Consider the following 18,432-nt stretch of genomic DNA (forward strand, 5'->3'; position numbering starts at 1 on the left):
GCAGCCCCGGGGAGAACCCATCACACTCTCTATGTAGGTATGTTGTCTTTTTATTGCCACTTTGACATTATTTATTTCTGTTTAGGAGCCCATTGGGTGGTTCCTCATTAAAACTAAATATTACAGAGGAGGAACTTTATCAAGAGAAAACTGGAGTAGCTGACTGTGTATATATTAAATAACTTGTGCTGAGGATCTTTGTATTCCTAGAGATTACATTATATTTTTTGTCATGAGCTATTAAAGGTAACATTACCTGTCTAGATTGGCATTTTCACTATCTTTGGCATTCACTCCACCCTTTTGGTTACATAAAGGACCAGCTCAAGTTTCATTTGGTCACTGAGCCACGTGATTAGAGACAAACAGATAAAAAGTTGCGACACTGTTCTTTCCCTAGTCCCAAGACTGATCAGAGCAGAGAGAGGGAAAAAAACAACAACTGAGAAGTTAGACAGAGAACAAGAAACTGAGAGGTACAGAGCTAAAATGAACCTTTTCCCTAGCTTTTCCATTGAGACCTGGGCTCTCCTGATTGCACTGCTATTTCTCCTGATACTGTAAGTATAATTCTACACTTTGCTTTTCTACTTATGCTGTTTTCAAATTCCTGAAGGAGAGCCACTGTTAATTTAAATGTTACTGGTCTTTTCACAGAATCATATAAGCGTAGGGCTGGAAGGGACCTCAAGAGGTCATCTAGTTCAGTCCCCTGCACTCAAGACAGGACTAAGTAATAACTAGACCATTCCTGACAGGTGTTTGTCTAATCTGCTCTTAAAAACCTCTAATGCAGTGGCCCCCAAACTTTTGAGAGTTATGCCCTGTCTGCGCCCTTCCCAGAGCCAGGAGCAGTGCTGCAGCTCCAGGGGAGTCGGGGGAAGGGATGTGGCCAGGGGTAAGAGGGCCAAGGTTGGGGGCTGCAGCTGGGGGTGGGTCTGGGTCCGTGTCTGGGGCCAGGGCCAGAGACGGAGCCAGGGGCTGAGGCTGGGTGTGGGAGCAGAGCTGCAGCTGGGCCGCAGTGGGGGCTGGTAGTCAGGCTCACGCCCGGGGCTGTCAACAGCTCCACTCCTGCTCCCACCCTCAGCCTGGCCCCGGGCCGAGAATGGAGCCAGGGCCAAGGGCCGAGGCTGGGGTGGGGCCGGGAGCGGAGCCGTGCCGAGGCTGGGGACAGGGTCAGGCGCGGGGCTGGGAGCTAGCACCACAACTGGGGGCGGGAGTGGAAGTGGACCCTGGTTTTCTCACCTGCCAATGCTGTTCTGCTATTAATGGCTCGCAGGTGACTTACTGCAAGCTTGAAGTTGCTAAGGAGTTGCTGAGGGAATCTTTATATTAAGACTGTTCCTCGCAACTACTTCCAGTGATGCAGGAAAAGCAGCACAGATACAGACTAGAACAGAGTCAGACAAAGACTGCACGTTTTTAGGTATAGAGCCTAATGGTCAATGTGATCAATAGCACGGTCCATTTATTTGCTCTGCATGGGCAACTATTCAATAACATCTGCCTTCTGAAACTATCAACCCTGTTCCTGAACTTGTTTGTGTTACTTGCATTGAGGAGCCAGTCAAGGACCCTTCCGGGGGTACACTCTGATCTTCAGTTTGGGAGAAGCTGTTCACCTTCGCTGGCCCACATTTTCATATTGCAGCAACTCTGTGGCCACGCAAGACTTCTTGGTTGTCATGCTGCATTCGGTAGCTACTTGGAATTTCATTGTGGCAACAGGGATAGAGCTGCTCCAAAAATACATGCCCCCACTATTTGAGTTGAAATAGAACATCCACTGACTATTCACATCAGGCTTATGATTCACAATTGAGCTCTTTTGAGTCTGTCTAGGGCAGTGGTGCTGTTCAGGACATTGCTTTATTTCCTGTGCAATAAAGTTATGTAAGCCAGTTCAATATGCTATTTTCCATCCCTTACACGGGGTTTGGGATAGCCTGGATCTCAAACAAACTAAGATGAAGGCCCTTCTGTTTGTTTTCATTGTTTGAAAATGGAATGGTTACAACAAGTGTGTTATTCTCCTGGCTACATTTCTGTCCTGTCCTACTAATACCCGTCACTTCTGTAGCACCATCTGTCTGAGGATCTCACAGCATTTTACAAATGGTGAATTGAGCCCAACAGCCCTGGGAGAGAGGCAAGGGTCATCATCCCAATTTTAAAGATTGGGAAATGGAGCCAGTGACTTGTGCTAGGGTCACAGCAAGCCAGTGACATACCCTGAAAAAAAGTCCCACATTTCCTTTCTTACAGGCCCGTGCTAAGCCCACTAGGCAATGCTAAACCCCAGAGATCGCTGCAGTACAGTGGTGAGCAAGTATTCCCTGTAGATACAGGCATGCTTATTAAATAGCTTTACGAAGCACAAATTTTTGGACCACACTTTCCAGCTTCCAGAGTGGGTTCTTCAGTCCTGAGCTAATGCAACAGCTTCACTTCCCCTGGATAGGCTTTGAGATCTTTCAGCCCCAACCTCACTGCAACTATTGTCCTGAAGCCTTCACATTCTTCTGTTACTTTTACAGATATGGGATCTGGCCATTTGGTTTTTTCAAGAAATTGGGTATCCCTGGGCCAAAGCCATTGCCTTTCTTTGGAACTGCCTTGGAGTATCGTAAAGTGAGTGTTTGAAGGCTTCTCCTGGCTCCACAAACGTATGTCCTTCATCATACAATAGCTAGATTTGTACACTGCACTGATGAGTTCTCCTGTGTGCTAAGCTCTGCGCTAATGCACAGGGTGTGTAGGACCCAATGCAGGATAACATTTCTGTAATGCAGATTATAGTGTGAAGGGCATGGTGAGCCCCAGGGTGATTGCTTAAACCAGGTGAACACATGTAGGTGGCTGGTTTGCTGTCACTATTTATTGAATTCCTTGCAAACAGTTTACTTACAGACTCCTTAACCTCAAGCATGATACGCCCCTAGAATAAATAGATCCAACTATGTTCTTAAAGGATTCTATCCCTCACAAAGACATTAGGAGTCACACAAGTCTGTGTGCACACAGAGCTGCACACAGGAGTGCTTGGCCTGGCTGCTTCCTCTAGATGTTTAGTCCCACGACAGCCCCATTCCCAGCCCCTCCCCTGGAAACCCTGCTTCTTTTCTAATTCCATTTTAACATTCTCTCTCTGCAGGGTTTCTTGGAGTTTGACAGTACATGCTATGAGAAATACGGGAAAATCTGGGGGTGAGTATGTTGACCAACGAATACTGTTTGGTATTCTCCTCACATTATCCTATAGTCAGAATCCAAATTGGAGGGTGAAAAAAATCCACTGGAAGAGGAGATTTCAAAGGCCTGAATCCTGTAACTGGACCCTGTTCTCCATGTGGAACCCCAAAAAGGTTAATGGAGCAGCGCCCAGATGCAAGCATCCATCCACATGGATCTGACTGCAGGATCCATGCCACAGACATGCTATGTACATGTTAATCTGAACTCTCACATGAAAGCTGTTCCATATCAGATGCAGACTGCCAGCTTCTGCTCCCACTGAAGTTAATGGCAAAACTACCATTGACATAAAAGGAAATTTGTAACTTAGAAGGCCAGTTCTTCTGGACTGCAAATTGTAAAGGAAGGTATATGTATTCCAGATACTACACAGATATGCTGTTATTGTATACAGATCTCAGTTCTACCAACTCTGTTTCTGTCTCTAACCCTGACCTGCTGAAGCGTGATACGTTTGCGTTACCGCTGCTCTTATTCTGCACTGGATATTCCCTACATTTGCCACTGCGGTTATTACTTGGGCTACATGATCTGCTATCTTCTGCAATCTATCCAACTGGCCCTTATAACATTTTCCCATCCATTCAAAAACCCATATAAATCCACATTTACCTTATGTCCGTTATAGGATAATAAATCTTGAAAAATCTGGTCTTAAAACCATGATTTAAAACAAGAATTCAAGCCAATCTACAGGTGTATTTCAGTGCAACCTGCTGAAAAGTTTTAAGTACGTGAATCAAAAGGATGGAACAAATTTACTGCTAACATCATAACCAGAGTATAAGAGTCTGGAAACGTACAGTCCAAAGAGTGAAAGTGAAGGTACCTACTGCCTTTAGGATTCAGTAGCTCTGTGTTCAGTACCTCTCATTGATTTTAGAAGGTGTTTGGCCTTCTACAGGATTGGACCCTTTCTTTAACGTTTGTACAAAAAAAAAAAAAAAGTGAAGCAATCCTTTTGTTTTCATGTTGTGTGATGTTACTGTGACATCCTGCTGAACATTATTTGCTTATGATAAACCTTTTGTTACAATTCAAGTTATGCATGACACCAAGTGAGGGGCTTGAATCACAGAAAAATTTGTACTATTGATCGTTTGGTTTTGGAAAAGATTTTCCAGTACAAATCTCTTACAGGAAAAATCCTATTCTAGGACCAGTGAGTGGGGAGGGATTGATTTGAGAAAAATTGAAAGGAAGAAATGTTTTACTTGGGAAAATGAGGAGAGAGCTGTCTACATGCATTTGAAGGACATAAGCACCAAAGAGGGAGAGGAGTTTAGGGTGGCAGACAGAAGTACAGCTAGGAGGAAAGGGATGAAATTAAATGAGCATCACCCATTTAAAAATGACACCTTGGCCTGAAATCTTTTACTTACTAGTGATACCAGTAGCACCCAGAAGACTATAAATGAAAGAAAGTCGAGAAAAAACAGTATTTCTCTCTGTAGCTTCAGTTTGTTAACTATGTGCGTTTGACAGCACTTTGTATATAGCCATTTTCACCATTTCCCCTGGATAGCCAGTTCCTCCTATTCTTTGTATTGGTCTTTAATACAACTACAAGAAGCAGAAAACTGATTTAAAATGGGATGCTGGGTCTCTTTCAGAAAAGATACAGGTAGGCTGTCTTTTGGGATATTTATGTGTGTGTGAGAGAGATTTTTCAACAGGCATAGTCTCTCAGAGGAAACATTCCTGCAGTGGCTGGAAAAGGCAGGAATATATGATGACCTGAAGGTCTTTTCCATCTCTAATTTCTATGATTCTGTATATCTGTATTTCTAGTCAGTGCACTTTGCTATAGAAGCTAATAAAGACTAGGACTTGTAGCTATCAGAGAAACACCAGTTTTTCCACTGAATGCATCCGATGAAGTGAGCTGTAGCTCACGAAAGCTTATGCTCAAATAAATTGGTTAGTCTCTAAGGGGCCACAAGTACTCCTTTTCTTTTTGCGAATACAGACTAACATGGCTGCTACTCTGAAACCTGGGAGGAAGGAGCTTTTGTTTAACTCCTGACTTTCACTGATAGTAGTTAATCATGGATTTTTATTTCTTTTCCCCCATAGGTTTTATGAAGGCAGGCAACCTGTGCTGGCTGTCACAGATCCTACAATAATTAAAACTGTGCTGGTGAAAGAGTGCTTCACCACCTTTACCAACCGGCGGGTAGGCTTGTAATCATTAATATTCATCAGAAAGATGCAATAAAGCCATAAGAACATCAAATACTGTAGTTAAACTCTGTAGAGATACACAAGATTTCTTTTGGAGATGCATTCAGAATGAATGCACAGCTGGCATTAATCTAAGTGGCCACTGCATATCCCTAAAGGAACAAGGGAGCAGGGGGACCTCACCTGGAACTGGATCCCCTGGCTCTCAGAGAAAACTGTTTGACTGCACTTTAAAAGCTGCTTAGGTTGTTTATTTTTATTTATTAAATAAAAAAAAAAGTACTTAGGACAAAGTCAGCTCTCAGTTACACCAGTATAAACGAGAGCTGAATTTGATTGTGTGTGTGTGCACGCAAGTGCATGCGCACCAGTCTGAGTTAGTGTGTGTACATTTGTAGAGGTCTCCCCCAGTGCGTGTAGAGTTGGTGTCTTCTTGTGGGTATATCTGCCTAAGTGTAACCAGTTTGGGGAAGTGTATATGTGTGTGTACATGGGGCGGGAAAAGGATTGCTTTGTGCACTCTTATGTTTAGTAGAGAAACCCAATAGCCTCTTGACAGCTATAAACTTGCCTTTGTCACCCCAGAATTTAGGTCTAGTGGGAGTGCTGGAGTCTGCTGTCTCCATGGCTCAGGATGAGAAATGGAAGAGAATTCGTACAGTGCTCTCTCCAACCTTCACCAGTGGGAAGCTAAAGGAGGTAAAACCCAGAGGACCAGGCACACACTAACCCTCGGGTCAGTACACAGGTGGCATTCAGGCTGAGATAGTTATAATGGTCTGGTCTCTTCAGTCCGATTCAAATGATTAAACTGGCCTATTTCATTTGTGCCTCCTAATGTAAAAAAAAGAAAAAGAAAGAAAGAAAGGAAAAAGGATTAAAACAAAAAGCCCCTGACAGTAGAAACGGATCAAGTCTGTAAGTACTAATGAACCTCCCCTCTGCTTTTCAGAAGCTAGGCTTAACGAAGAAGTAATATTTGGTATGTTTAAGTCATGTCCTGTAATGTGTATTTCAGATGTTTCCCATTATGAAGCAATACGGGGAGGTTTTGGTGAGAAATGTTCAGAAGAAAGCAGAAAAGGATGAGCCTGTGGAAGTTAAGGAGTGAGTAACTCTTCCAGGAACAGGAACAGCAAATCTTGTTAGCAACTCTTTGGTTCATTCATTACTGGCAATGCAGGTTGTTCTTTGAATAAACCAGACTTCTGAAGTGACGAACAGGACTATCTGAAGGGCTAAAATGAAATTTAAAAGGGAAAATAGAGGTTAAATCTCAAGAAAATCTCCCTGGGGTGAAACCTGTGGAACATTCTCTCAAGGGAACTGATGGACGCCCCAAAGGTTGGCACATTTTAAACTAGAGTGGAAAAAATACTAGAAAATGTAGCGTAGGGAACAACCCTACACTGGCAAGGAGTTTGAGAGGATGGTTTAACAGACCTTTACTATCTCTGAGGTCTGCTATTTAATACATGAGGACCAAAGCCGAGAGTTGGAGGTCAGGCAAAACTTCTTTGTAAAGGTGCGCATCCATGAAAGTTCTTAGATGGTGAACTCTTTGGGGCAGAGACTGTGTTTTTTTGCCTGCGTTGACCCAGCATGTTTGGGCACTACCGGAATACAAATAATAAATAAATAATAAATAATATATTATTATTTGATTTTTATTTATTTTTCACAGCTCATTTATTCTACCACTGGAGCACACAGATTTAATATCAGCTGTCAGCAGAACTAGGGCTCCTAGCCTCTTAACAGGCCACAGCCACTTGACAAGACATTCACAGGCCCTTGAATAGGTCTGATTCCACCAGAGGACACACACATAGGCCAATACATTACATTGTGTAATATCCAGAGCAAGGCTACCAGATTCTAGATTCTGAGCGCTGCAGGTAAAACTTCATGAAACTCTATCCCTTTGCCTTTGGATGTTCTACTTGTGTTGAGTACCTTGCCCCCTCTTTACAACAGCATAAAGAAAAGTCTCATGAGAGTTTTCTGTTCTTTAAGGAGATGCAATATAGGAAGGGAGGGAAAAGTTGTAATTACCTATTTCAAACATTAACTCCCCTATCTGTGTTCTGTTTTCTGTCTTTTCTCAGCATCTTTGGAGCCTATAGCATGGATGTTGTCACTAGCACTTCCTTTGGTGTGAACATTGACTCCATGAACAACCCCAAAGATCCTTTTGTCAAGGAAATCAAGAAGCTAGTGAAGTTTGACTTGTTTCACCCACTCTTCATTTTGATACGTAAGTTGTCTGTTGCTCACTAAAAATTCCATTTAAGTGTTTCTTTTGGAACCGTGATTTCAGCATCAGAATGAGACAAGTGGTCTATCGGTTATACAATACAAGTGGCTATACCTGAGCCTATAAGCCAATGACTAGGCAACTTTACTGCCAAGGATAAAAGTCTCAAGGGTCACCTTAGACAAATTCTGCTCTAATTTATACCCATACAATCCCACGGATGAGAATCATCTGGAGTTATGCAAGTGCTAGTAAGCTCAGAATTTGGTCTATAGGTTGTGGGAAGGATCACAATGCTGTGGGGAAGGTTTGGAGATGTTTGCTGGGACATGAGACGTTAGTGAATATCAGAACGTTGAGGTCAGTCTGAAATGACTGGAAGAATTTCAAAACTTTTAGTTTATTTTCATTCTGGTCCATATCGCTGTAGCATTGGTAGTGCAAACTGGAGGAATGTCCTGCACTTGGAATGTGACTCCCCAGTCCCAGTGACAGCGCCTCCAGTCAGACGTGGTGTGAAATAGTGGAATGCTCCTTTTGCTTTCATTTACATTTAGGGCTAAATTATATCATTTGTGCAGAAACCTGAGAAGAGGGAGCATGGAGCCCATCTGCCCCACGAGGAACATGGTGGCAGACAGGCCCTCAGTGAGCTCCCCAGTACACAGGAGAAATGATCAAACAGAGCCATCATTTAGATGCAGCCTCATCTTTCTAATAAACATTTCAGTTGTTCTAATTAATATTTTACCATAGATATCTTAGGAGAAATGGACTTCTATTCCCTGGACCTTGTTTCAATCACAGTTATTTTTTGTCTCCCTTCTAGTTGTATGCCCGTTCCTCATTCCCCTTCTTAAGAAAATGGATGTGAATTTTTTCCCCAAAGATACCATAGAATTCTTCACAAAGTCGATCGCCAGAATGAAGGAGGACCGTGAAAAAGAGGCCAAAGGGGTTAGCAGGACTCTCCCAGTCATGATGCCAGAGAACATTCTCTATTCAATTAGCCCAAGAGAAAAACACTTACTTGCTTGAGTTAGAGTTCAGCAAAGGACCACAACAGTGTGTGATATCTCAGGCTATATCAGGGTAAAACCCATGCAAACTGGATTGCAATTTGGGCATGCAAAGATTACGATTTACAGAAAACTACCCGTAGGAGTAGACTTGGAGAGCTGGAGCAGACAGAGGGAGAGACTCCACTGAGCAAGCAGTAGAGCTGTGCATCAATACACAGTGCAGTGTCACTGATATTGTGGTATTCAGGAGCACAGTCCCCAAAAGAGGCGGTCGTCACTCTCCAAAAATGACAGAATCAGATTTATCTCCGTGCTGGACTTCACGTCCCCCAGAGTAATCCTGTTTTAAGGGAGCTACTTGAAAAAGTCACTTACTGAGATGTAGTTATTACTTTCCCCTAAAATTGCACAGCTACATTAATGAGGGTGCTTTGCAAAGTGGACAAATGTAGTTTAGCTCTGCAGTCGTCATTCCTTGCGACAGCAAGAGACCAAGTCTGCTGTCTTGGCTGACATCTCTCTGGGACTGGGCAGATGGAACCCTCCCAGAAGCGTAAGAGTTTCATGTTTTGACCCACTGTAACAAGAAAGGCATTTACATTCTGCTGGGTCCTCTCTGGCCACTCCTGGGGACTTTAAAATACAACCTTTATGTTTTGAGACCCATCTTTGTGAGCCTTCCCTAGGGGATCTCTCACCAAACCAGCTCTCCACTGAATGGTTACTTCTTTTCCCAGGGCCGAGTGGATTTCCTGCAGCTGATGATGGAATCCCAGAACTCTAACACTAGCTATGAAAGCAATGGGGTGACTCACACATATAAAGGTAACACCATAAAAATAGTCGTACTTGTGAGTGCCTTTGGGGGCTGCTGGAGTGAGGGGAATAGGAACAGGTGTCCTACTGGAGAGGAAATAAATGGTTCATCCCGCCATCTGCAGCTGGGGAGAGGACTCGTTGACTCACCTGGACTATACACACATTTTTGTCCAGCACAGAGTTAGATGGGGACAAGTGATCATCCCTTTTATGTAACACTCTTTCCACAAGTAGAATAGAAGACATGCATTCCAGGCCAACTCCTGCCGTATAATCGTTAGCCTTGGCCAGTGAAAAATATGGAGTTGGTACCTGCCAAAATGGTAAGAGGCAAAAGCCAGCTCTGCTCCCCAGCTGTTCGTTTCCATTGCATCACTATTCACAATTCTTTTAAATACAACTGCTTCAATATCAGCTTGGTTAGAAGGTTTCAGAGTAACAGCCGTGTTAGTCTGTATTCGCAAAAAGAAAAGGAGTATTTGTGGCACCTTAGAGACTAACCAATTTATTTGAGCATAAGCTTTCGTGAGCTACAGCTCACTTCATCGGATGCATACTGTGGAAAGTGTAGAAGATCTTTTATACACACAAAGCATGAAAAAATACCTCCCGCCATCCCACTCTCCTGCTGGTAATAGCTTATCTAAATTGATCACTCTCCTTACAATGTGTATGATAACCAAGTTGGGCCATTTCCAGCACAAATGATCCATTGTCTACAGCCAAGCTCTGCGATACAACCGCATTTGCTCCAACCCCTCAGACAGAGACAAACACCTACAAGATCTCTATCAAGCATTCTTACAACTACAATACCCACCTGCGGAAGTGAAGAAACAGATTGATAGAGCCAGAAGAGTTCCCAGAAGTCACCTACTACAGGACAGGCCTAACAAAGAAAAGAACAGAACGCCACTAGCCGTCACCTTCAGCCCCCAACTAAAACCCCTCCAACGCATGATTAAAGATCTACAACCTATCCTGAAGGATGACCCAACACTCTCACAAATCTTGGGAGACAGGCCAGTCCTTGCCTACAGACAGCCCCCCAACCTGAAGCAAATACTCACCAGCAACCACATACCACACAACAGAACCACTAACCCAGGAACCTATCCTTGCAACAAAGCCCGTTGCCAACTGTGCCCACATATCTATTCAGAGGACACCATCACAGGGCCTAATAACATCAGCCACACAATCAGAGGCTCGTTCACCTGCACATCCATCAATGTGATATATGCCATCATGTGCCAGCAATGCCCCTCTGCCATGTACATTGGTCAAACTGGACAGTCTCTACGTAAAAGAATAAATGGACACAAATCAGATGTCAAGAATTATAACGTTCATAAACCAGTCGGAGAACACTTCAATCTCTCTGGTCACGCGATTACAGACATGAAAGTTGCTATATTACAACAAAAAAACTTCGAATCCAGACTCCAGCGAGAAACTGTTGAATTGGAATTCATTTGCAAATTGGATACAATTAACTTAGGCTTGAAGAGAGACTGGGAGTGGCTAAGTCATTTTGCAAGGTAACCTATTTCCCCTTGTTTTTTCCTACCCCCCCCCCCCAGACGTTCTTGTTAAACCCTGGATTTGTGCTGGAAATGGCCCACCTTGATTATCATACACATTGTAAGGAGAGTGGTCACTTTAGGTAAGCTATTACCAGCAGGAGAGTGGGTTTGTGTGTGTGTGTGTGTGGGGGGGGGGGGTGAGAAAACCTGGATTTGTGCTGGAAATGGCCCAACTTGATTATCATACACATTGTAAGGAGAGTGATCACTTTAGATAAGCTATTACCAGCAGGAGAGTGGAGTGGGAGAAGGTATTTTTTCATGCTTTGTGTGTATATAAGAAGATCTTCTACACTTTCCAAAGTATGGATCCGATGAAGTGAGCTGTAGCTCACGGAAGCTGATGCTCAAATAAATTGGTTAGTCTCTAAGGTGCCACAAGTACACCTTTTCTTTTAGCTTGGTTAGAAATATCCTTAATTCTTCTTAAGGCTAAAAAATTTTCACGGAGGTCGCGGAATCTGTGACTTCCAGCGACCTCCGTCAATTCAGCCCTGTCGGCCAGGAGCTGCGGGGTCCCCCGACCGCCCGCTGCAGCAGAAAGGACCTGCAGCTCCCCGTGGCTGCAGGTGGCAGGGAGGGGGCCCAGAAGCTCCGAGCGGCTGCAGGGGTACCCCGGAGCTCTTAGCCACCGTGGGCACTGGGGATCCTTCAAAGCTCCCGGCCGCTGCAGGTAGCAGCGTTACCCTGGAGCTCTGAACAGGGGGACCCTGGAGCTCGGAGCGCCCACTGGGAGATAGCAGGTGTCCTGTGACATTTATGTAACCACAGAATACTTGGGTTAGATAAGCTGAAAATGAACCACAGCAAACTTGGCAGGAACACATGTTTTGCTTTGTGTGTTCTGTATACACCAATCAACAATGCCAGAGGTTACAAAGCAATCATTAGTCCATGTTTAATTTTCCCACCAGACCCATGAGCCATGCCTATGGGATAATAACAGTAACAACAATAATAATAATAATAATTAGTGATTATTATTATTATTATTATTGAAGCTAAGATTTTGTCAGGGATATTTTTAGTAAAAGTCAGGGACCGGTCACGGGCTTCCATTAATTTTTCTTTATTGCCATTGACCGGTCTCCTGACTTTTACTAAAAATATCCCTGACCAAATGGGGAGCCCAGCTGCGGGGTCCCCACGCGGCCTGCAAAGATTGGGCAGTTGCGGGGGCGCTCCGAGCTCCAGGGTCCCCCTGTTCAGAGCTTCAGGGTAACCCTGCTACCTGCAGCGGCCGGGAGCTTTGAAGGATCCCCAGTGCCCACGGTGGCTAAGAGCTCCGGGGTACCCCTGCAGCCACTCGGAGCTTCTGGGCCCCCTCCCTGCCGCCTGCAGCCACGGGGAGCTGCGGGTCCTTCCTGCTGCAGCGGGCGGTCGGGGGACCCCGCAGCTCCCGGCCGACAGGACTGAATAGACGGAGGTCGCTGGAAGTCACAGATTCCGCGACCTCCGTGAAAATTTTTTAGCCTTAATAATAATAAATCGTTGGCCATCTATACTTTTATAAAATACACAATGTGCAAAGAGCGCAGCCTATGTGCTGTAATGTTTGGGCCTCAACTTTTCTACCTGTTTTCCTCTCTTCTCACAGGCCTGACTGATACTGAGATTTTGGCACAAGCGCTTATTTTCATTGTTGCTGGATATGAGCCCACCAGCAACTCCCTTTGCTACCTGGCTTACAAGCTGGCCACCCACCCTGATGTGCAGCAGAAGCTGCAGGACGAGCTAGACTCAGTTTTACCAAACAAGGTAAGAGAATGTTGGCTGCTCAGTGATTGCACAGAGCCTCTTTAAAGCCAGTTTCTTCCCTCTAATTAAGTCCAGTTAAGGAGACTGTTCTTTAAAGACGTTAAATACATTGCTAAAAACTACCATTTAATAAATACTGACTCTGCTATCCTGTGGAAGCTCTTGATGGGCACACTTTAAGAAAGTTCTGCTTTCACTAAAAGGAGAGCCAATAACTTGCTTCCAAAATGGCATGTGTTCATTTCGGGTGTGTTACATAAAGTACCATGTGTAGAATATACCACCGCAATCTTGCAAACTCCGCACCATAACTATTACACGCATAATAGCTGTTGTGCATTTCTCAAAATCTCCAGATGATATATGAGGGGAAGGGAGGCTGAGGGGATGGTGAACACGGATAACAGTAGCCTGGCAATACCAGAGATTGCGAATCAGTCTTTAGTACAATCTCAAACCCACACCAGTAACTCTGCCCATGGGACAATAAAATAAATCCTTACTGAGTCATATATGTATATTATACCAATATATACAGACACAGAGACACACACACACAGACATCTTGTTTTTCTTATATCTGCTTGTCTATATATTTTCCCCATACTACCCTTTTTGCTACCTATTTATCTCTCTCATCAGAATTCACACACTCCGCAAGGGGCAAATTACCTCTAGTTACTTTAACTTGGTAAACAACAATGAATTGTTTATGAAGCAGTAGCAAAGGGAAACAAGGAGCGATCAGGAGTAGATAGTTACGCTCATGGAAAGGAGATGCTAGATGGGAGACATGGAGTATTCTTGGAACAACTCAGGAAATTCATACCATTATTCATGGGTACTCATATTATGGTGTTTGTGATCTCTTACACTGGACAATCACGTGTCTCAAGAGATGCCACTTTTCAGAAATGCATTGGCCACACCAGGAGGCTCAGAGAATTGCTGATTTTAAGTACAAACTTTGTTTGCAAAAATGGTCAGAGATTTTCAGTAACTTACATTATTTAGGAAAGGAAAATTAAGGTGAATTCTTAGGTTCACACTGAATGTTCAGTTCAGGATTGAATGTAGAATGTGCACTGTAACAGATGAGAGGGGAGGACATGATGGTTTCCACACTGATCACATGGAAATCTGATCTAGACTCCCACATACCTGACAATCTTTTTCCCATTCCCCTGAAGGCTCCTCTTACCTACAATGCCCTGATGCAGATGGAGTATCTCGACATGGCAGTGAATGAAGTCCTTAGGCTGTTTCCTCTTGGAGGACGACTTGAAAGGGTCTGCAAGAAAGACGTAGAGATAAATGGACTGACCATTCCAAAAGACACTGTGGTTATGATCCCACCCTCGGTTCTGCATCGTATCCCAGAATACTGGCCAGAACCAGAGGAGTTCAGACCGGAAAGGTACAGAATCTATATCAATAGGGAATGAGCAATATAATTATCTCTTTTACCGGTATTACTTCATTCCTAAATATCAGTCTCTTACAAAGAAATTCTTGTTGTGTTTAATCTTAACACCTGTTTGCCAATACAAAAGCTGGAGAGGATTCATTATTGTGAAGACACACCGCTCATGAGTCCATAGTTAAGGCCAAGTTGAATTTTGCACTTACAGCAGGGATTTAACAACTCTGTTACATATGAAGAATACGGCATATTCTCCTCAGAAGTACAGCACTTCCTCTCTGAGTACAGAGTGAGCTATCTGAGATTGTGCAAGTACATTGGTTGATTAATTTAGGAGTTAAAATTAATTTAAAAAATTGGTCCTTTTGAGAAATTTAGCACCCATTGTCAGACTATTTCTTTCTCCCATCTCAACAACAGAATAATACTGACACTTCAAAACTTCCCATATAGTCAGAACTCACTGAAATCTTTTCTAGAAACTACATTTGAAAACCATTAGGATTAAAGGTAATTTTTCCCATTCATCACTGAAAGTTTTTCCTTCAGAAGGGGTTGGCTGTAGAGAATTCCGCGTAGAACTGCCCTCTTTCAAACTGATACCATCTCCCACTGGTCTCAGTGAGACTGAGGTCATACTTGCCCACAGTTAGATGTCATTTTCAAAATGGCCACCTATCTCCCATTGTTCCCAATAGGACTGAAACAACAGGCTGCTCTTAACAAAGATGTCTGCTGGCTTCACTCTCTCAGGAAACAATGGGAAAGAAATAGTGGTCATTTTGAAAGAGTGGAACTCACGATGCTGCTAGCCTGGGTGCAAAGGACATAATCTGGGCTTTGAACTCAGATCCTCCGCCTCACGCCACCCCAAACAGCCGAAGGGCTCTGTAACTATTAGGCTGCTGGGATAACCAAAGATGTGCTAGTTATAAAAAAGCAAAGTTTCTCTAACACACAATCGGAGGTTCATTTAGAGAGAGAGAGAGAGAGAGAGATACTTGGCCTTCTTTTTCTTTGCTTCCCTAATTTCTTCCTTACACTTGTGACTGGAATCAGGTTCAGTAAAGAGAACAAAGAGGTCCTGGATCCATACACGTACCTGCCCTTTGGAGCTGGTCCCAGAAACTGCATTGGAATGAGGTTTGCTCTCCTCTCCATGAAAGTTGCTATCGCCAGTCTGCTGCAGAATTTCACCTTCAGACCCTGCAAAGAAACCCAGGTGAGAAACCCAGATTTACATTTGAAAACTCAGATGTGAAAACCAGATGATTATTCCCCGGCAGAGTGAATTAAAAACAGTTTTAAATACTTTATTTGGGTAAACAGATGGTAGATGGTGACAAATGAAAAATAAATGTGCAACACAGATGTTAGAGCATAGAAGTGTAATACATAGCAGATTGTATATTGCATGCCTGTGTGAAGTATACAGTATTCTAAAATATATCATAGGAGTTATTCTATTTCCCTATTCTAAGGGAAAAAATAGCAACCAAGGAAACATTACAGGACAGAAAGGAGAGGAAAGTGGTTAATCAGCATTAGTGATACCTTCATTCCAGTACATTAGTCTGGGCCCATTGGGGATGGATGAAACTTCCATAACAAAACCCCAAGCAAGGAGTAAACTCTCCTGGACTGGGGCTTTGATAGAAAACCAAAAGTATGTCCAAGTTTGTAAAACTTATAGTAATGGTGGGGCAGGTTTTGAGTGAACCTGGACTGGATTTTGGGCAAAGAAGAGAAAACAAAGGCATAATATCTCTTTGATAATCTGTGTATATTTTATTTGCTGGGCTACAAATGTTCCTTTCTCTGCTAATGTTGCAGATCCCGCTCAAGCTGAATTCCCGCGGGTTCCTGATACCAGAGAAACCTATTGTTCTGAAGTTAGTCCCCAGAGCTTATACCACACACCCAGAGGAGTAAGACCCAACAGAGTTCACAGCAGCTCTCCAGAGTACCAGCAGAAGCTTTACATCATTGGGTCTATGCCACAAATGCAGAAGAAGAGCTTCCGTTCATTCCGAAGGCATTTACTGAATATCTACATAAAAATTGTGACTCTCAGAAATGTAAACCTGGAGAGTGACTGTAAATAGCTTTTATACCATCTACGATTTAGAGAATGTATATGAAGGAAAAATTCTACTGAGGCACAGCTCTGCTTCTCTGACTCCTTTCTAGTGAGATTCCTCCATCTGGAGAGGGAATTACTGTCTCATCCAAGAGGCAGTGGGAACTTTTTTGCTGGAAATAGAAATCACTAGAGCTACTGGGGGCAGGGGCGGGTGAATGCCAAGAGTTTTGTGAGTTGTACTGATATTTGAAGAAGTGTGTATAAACTGTTGGGCTGTTGAATTTACTGGGATGTGGTGAGATTATCCTGGAAACCAAATCCCTCTTGGGTCATATGTTAATGGAACAAAAGCATGTAACCTGTACAGAGAACAGAATTCATCAAATGTTTGTGAAAGGACTCTCTGTTGTGTACTCTGAATAAATTGTTCACTTCAGCCTTGAAAAAATATTCAGTCTGGACCCCTGAAATAACCCACATACAGCATCTTCCATTGAATTTACTGAATTTGGTCCTTCATTTAACTTGATCAAAGCTTCTGTTCCTACTGTAAAATGTATTACAAATAATACGACTCCTACCTAGTATTTTGGTTAAGTGGATCACTTTAAGGCAGGGTTATTAATCTGATCACTAACCACACAATGTTGCCATTTAATCAATAAAGCAGGGCAAAATTCTGAATGTGGGAGAGACCAAGGAAGAGCCATACGACAATGAACAAGATGACTGCAATGAAAGTTGCTCTATTTAGACATTGTTATTGACACTGTAGGCACTGCTATGTGCTAGGCACTCTGTGATATGAGCCCTACTTATTGTATGGGTTGCAAGATCAACCACTTAGTAAGGTCAAACTGATAGGAAGAGATCCTCAAGATAAGAGGTAGGCATCTCACCAAATAAGGGTAAATCCATCCTCATCATCGTATCCACTCATTATACTCCACACCTGAACGTAGCCATTATATGAAGAACATACCCTCCTATGTCAATGTCTGTACTTTGACATGCTCACCTTTTACCCCCGATCGGGGATATTGCAGATTATGTATTCCTAATGCCATCTGATCCTAAACCGAATTTTGCACCCCTTGATAATCTGTACCTTATTCCATGATAACCAGAAACTTCTATGCTTAATCTCTGTACCATTTTTTTTATTTTAACATCATCTTAATAAAATTATTAAATCTATTTACTTTCTATCTTGTAAGCCACTTAGTCAAGTGATTCAAATAAATTTGATAACAAAAACCTCACCTAAGGTTGTAAATTCCAAGCTGTAAAGCAAGTGCCCCTTAAGAATCTGCAGCCTGCTTGTATCATTTCTCAGGGTGAGAATCTGGTAATTCATATCCAATCTATTTAGTATATTAAGCTTAGTTTGCATTTTTTGTTTATTTGCTAGGTAATCTGCTTTGATCTGTTTGCTATCACTTATAATCACTTAAAATCTATCTTTTGTAGTTAATAAACTTGTTTTTGTTTTAATCTAAACCAGTGAACTTTGACTGGAGTGCTTGGGGGAAAATCTCTGCTTGGTTACCACAACTGTGCATTGTTCTCTTCACATTGAGGGAGAGGCGGACCGGGTATTAAACCCACATACTGGCCAGATTTGACCAGGGCAGGAAGGTACTGCTCTGGGGTCCTAGGCTGGGAAGCTGGTGGTTAGAGAGCCTGTGTGTAACTGCAGCTGGGTGTGTCCCTACCTGTGTGAATGCTCGTGAAAGTGCAGGCTGGAGGGCTTTGCAGCTTGTCACAGCAGTACAGTGTGAAAGGGAGCCCAGACTGGTGGGTCAGAGGGCTCAGTAGTACCGCAGTTCCAGATGGCAGCCCCGGGGAGAACCCGTCACACTCTCTATATAGGTATGTTGTCTTTTTATTGTCACTTTGACATTATTTATTTCTGTTTAGGAGCCCATTGGGTGGTTCCTCATTAAAACTAAATATTACAGAGGAGGAACATTATCAAGAGAAAACTGGAATAGCTGATTCTGTGTATATTAAAGAACTTGTGCTGAGAATCTTTGTATTCCTAG

The 18,432-nt window shown here is 43.1% G+C and overlaps 1 protein-coding gene across 1 annotated transcript; it reads left to right on the top strand.

The window, feature by feature from the left end:
- The first annotated feature begins 390 nt into the window (after positions 1-390).
- Positions 391-16,835, top strand: LOC142068424 (cytochrome P450 3A9-like). Its single transcript, XM_075117598.1, has 13 exons — positions 391-560; positions 2,538-2,631; positions 3,155-3,207; positions 5,332-5,431; positions 6,025-6,138; positions 6,458-6,546; positions 7,548-7,696; positions 8,526-8,653; positions 9,456-9,543; positions 12,721-12,881; positions 14,072-14,298; positions 15,364-15,526; positions 16,138-16,835. Exons 1-13 carry the CDS (start codon positions 490-492, stop codon positions 16,234-16,236), a joined length of 1,536 nt encoding a protein of 511 aa, XP_074973699.1. The 5' UTR covers positions 391-489; the 3' UTR covers positions 16,237-16,835.
- The last annotated feature ends 1,597 nt before the right edge of the window (positions 16,836-18,432 follow it).

The sequence above is a fragment of the Caretta caretta genome, chromosome 10 (assembly GCF_965140235.1).
Source record: "Caretta caretta isolate rCarCar2 chromosome 10, rCarCar1.hap1, whole genome shotgun sequence".
Classification (NCBI taxonomy): Eukaryota; Metazoa; Chordata; order Testudines; family Cheloniidae; genus Caretta; species Caretta caretta.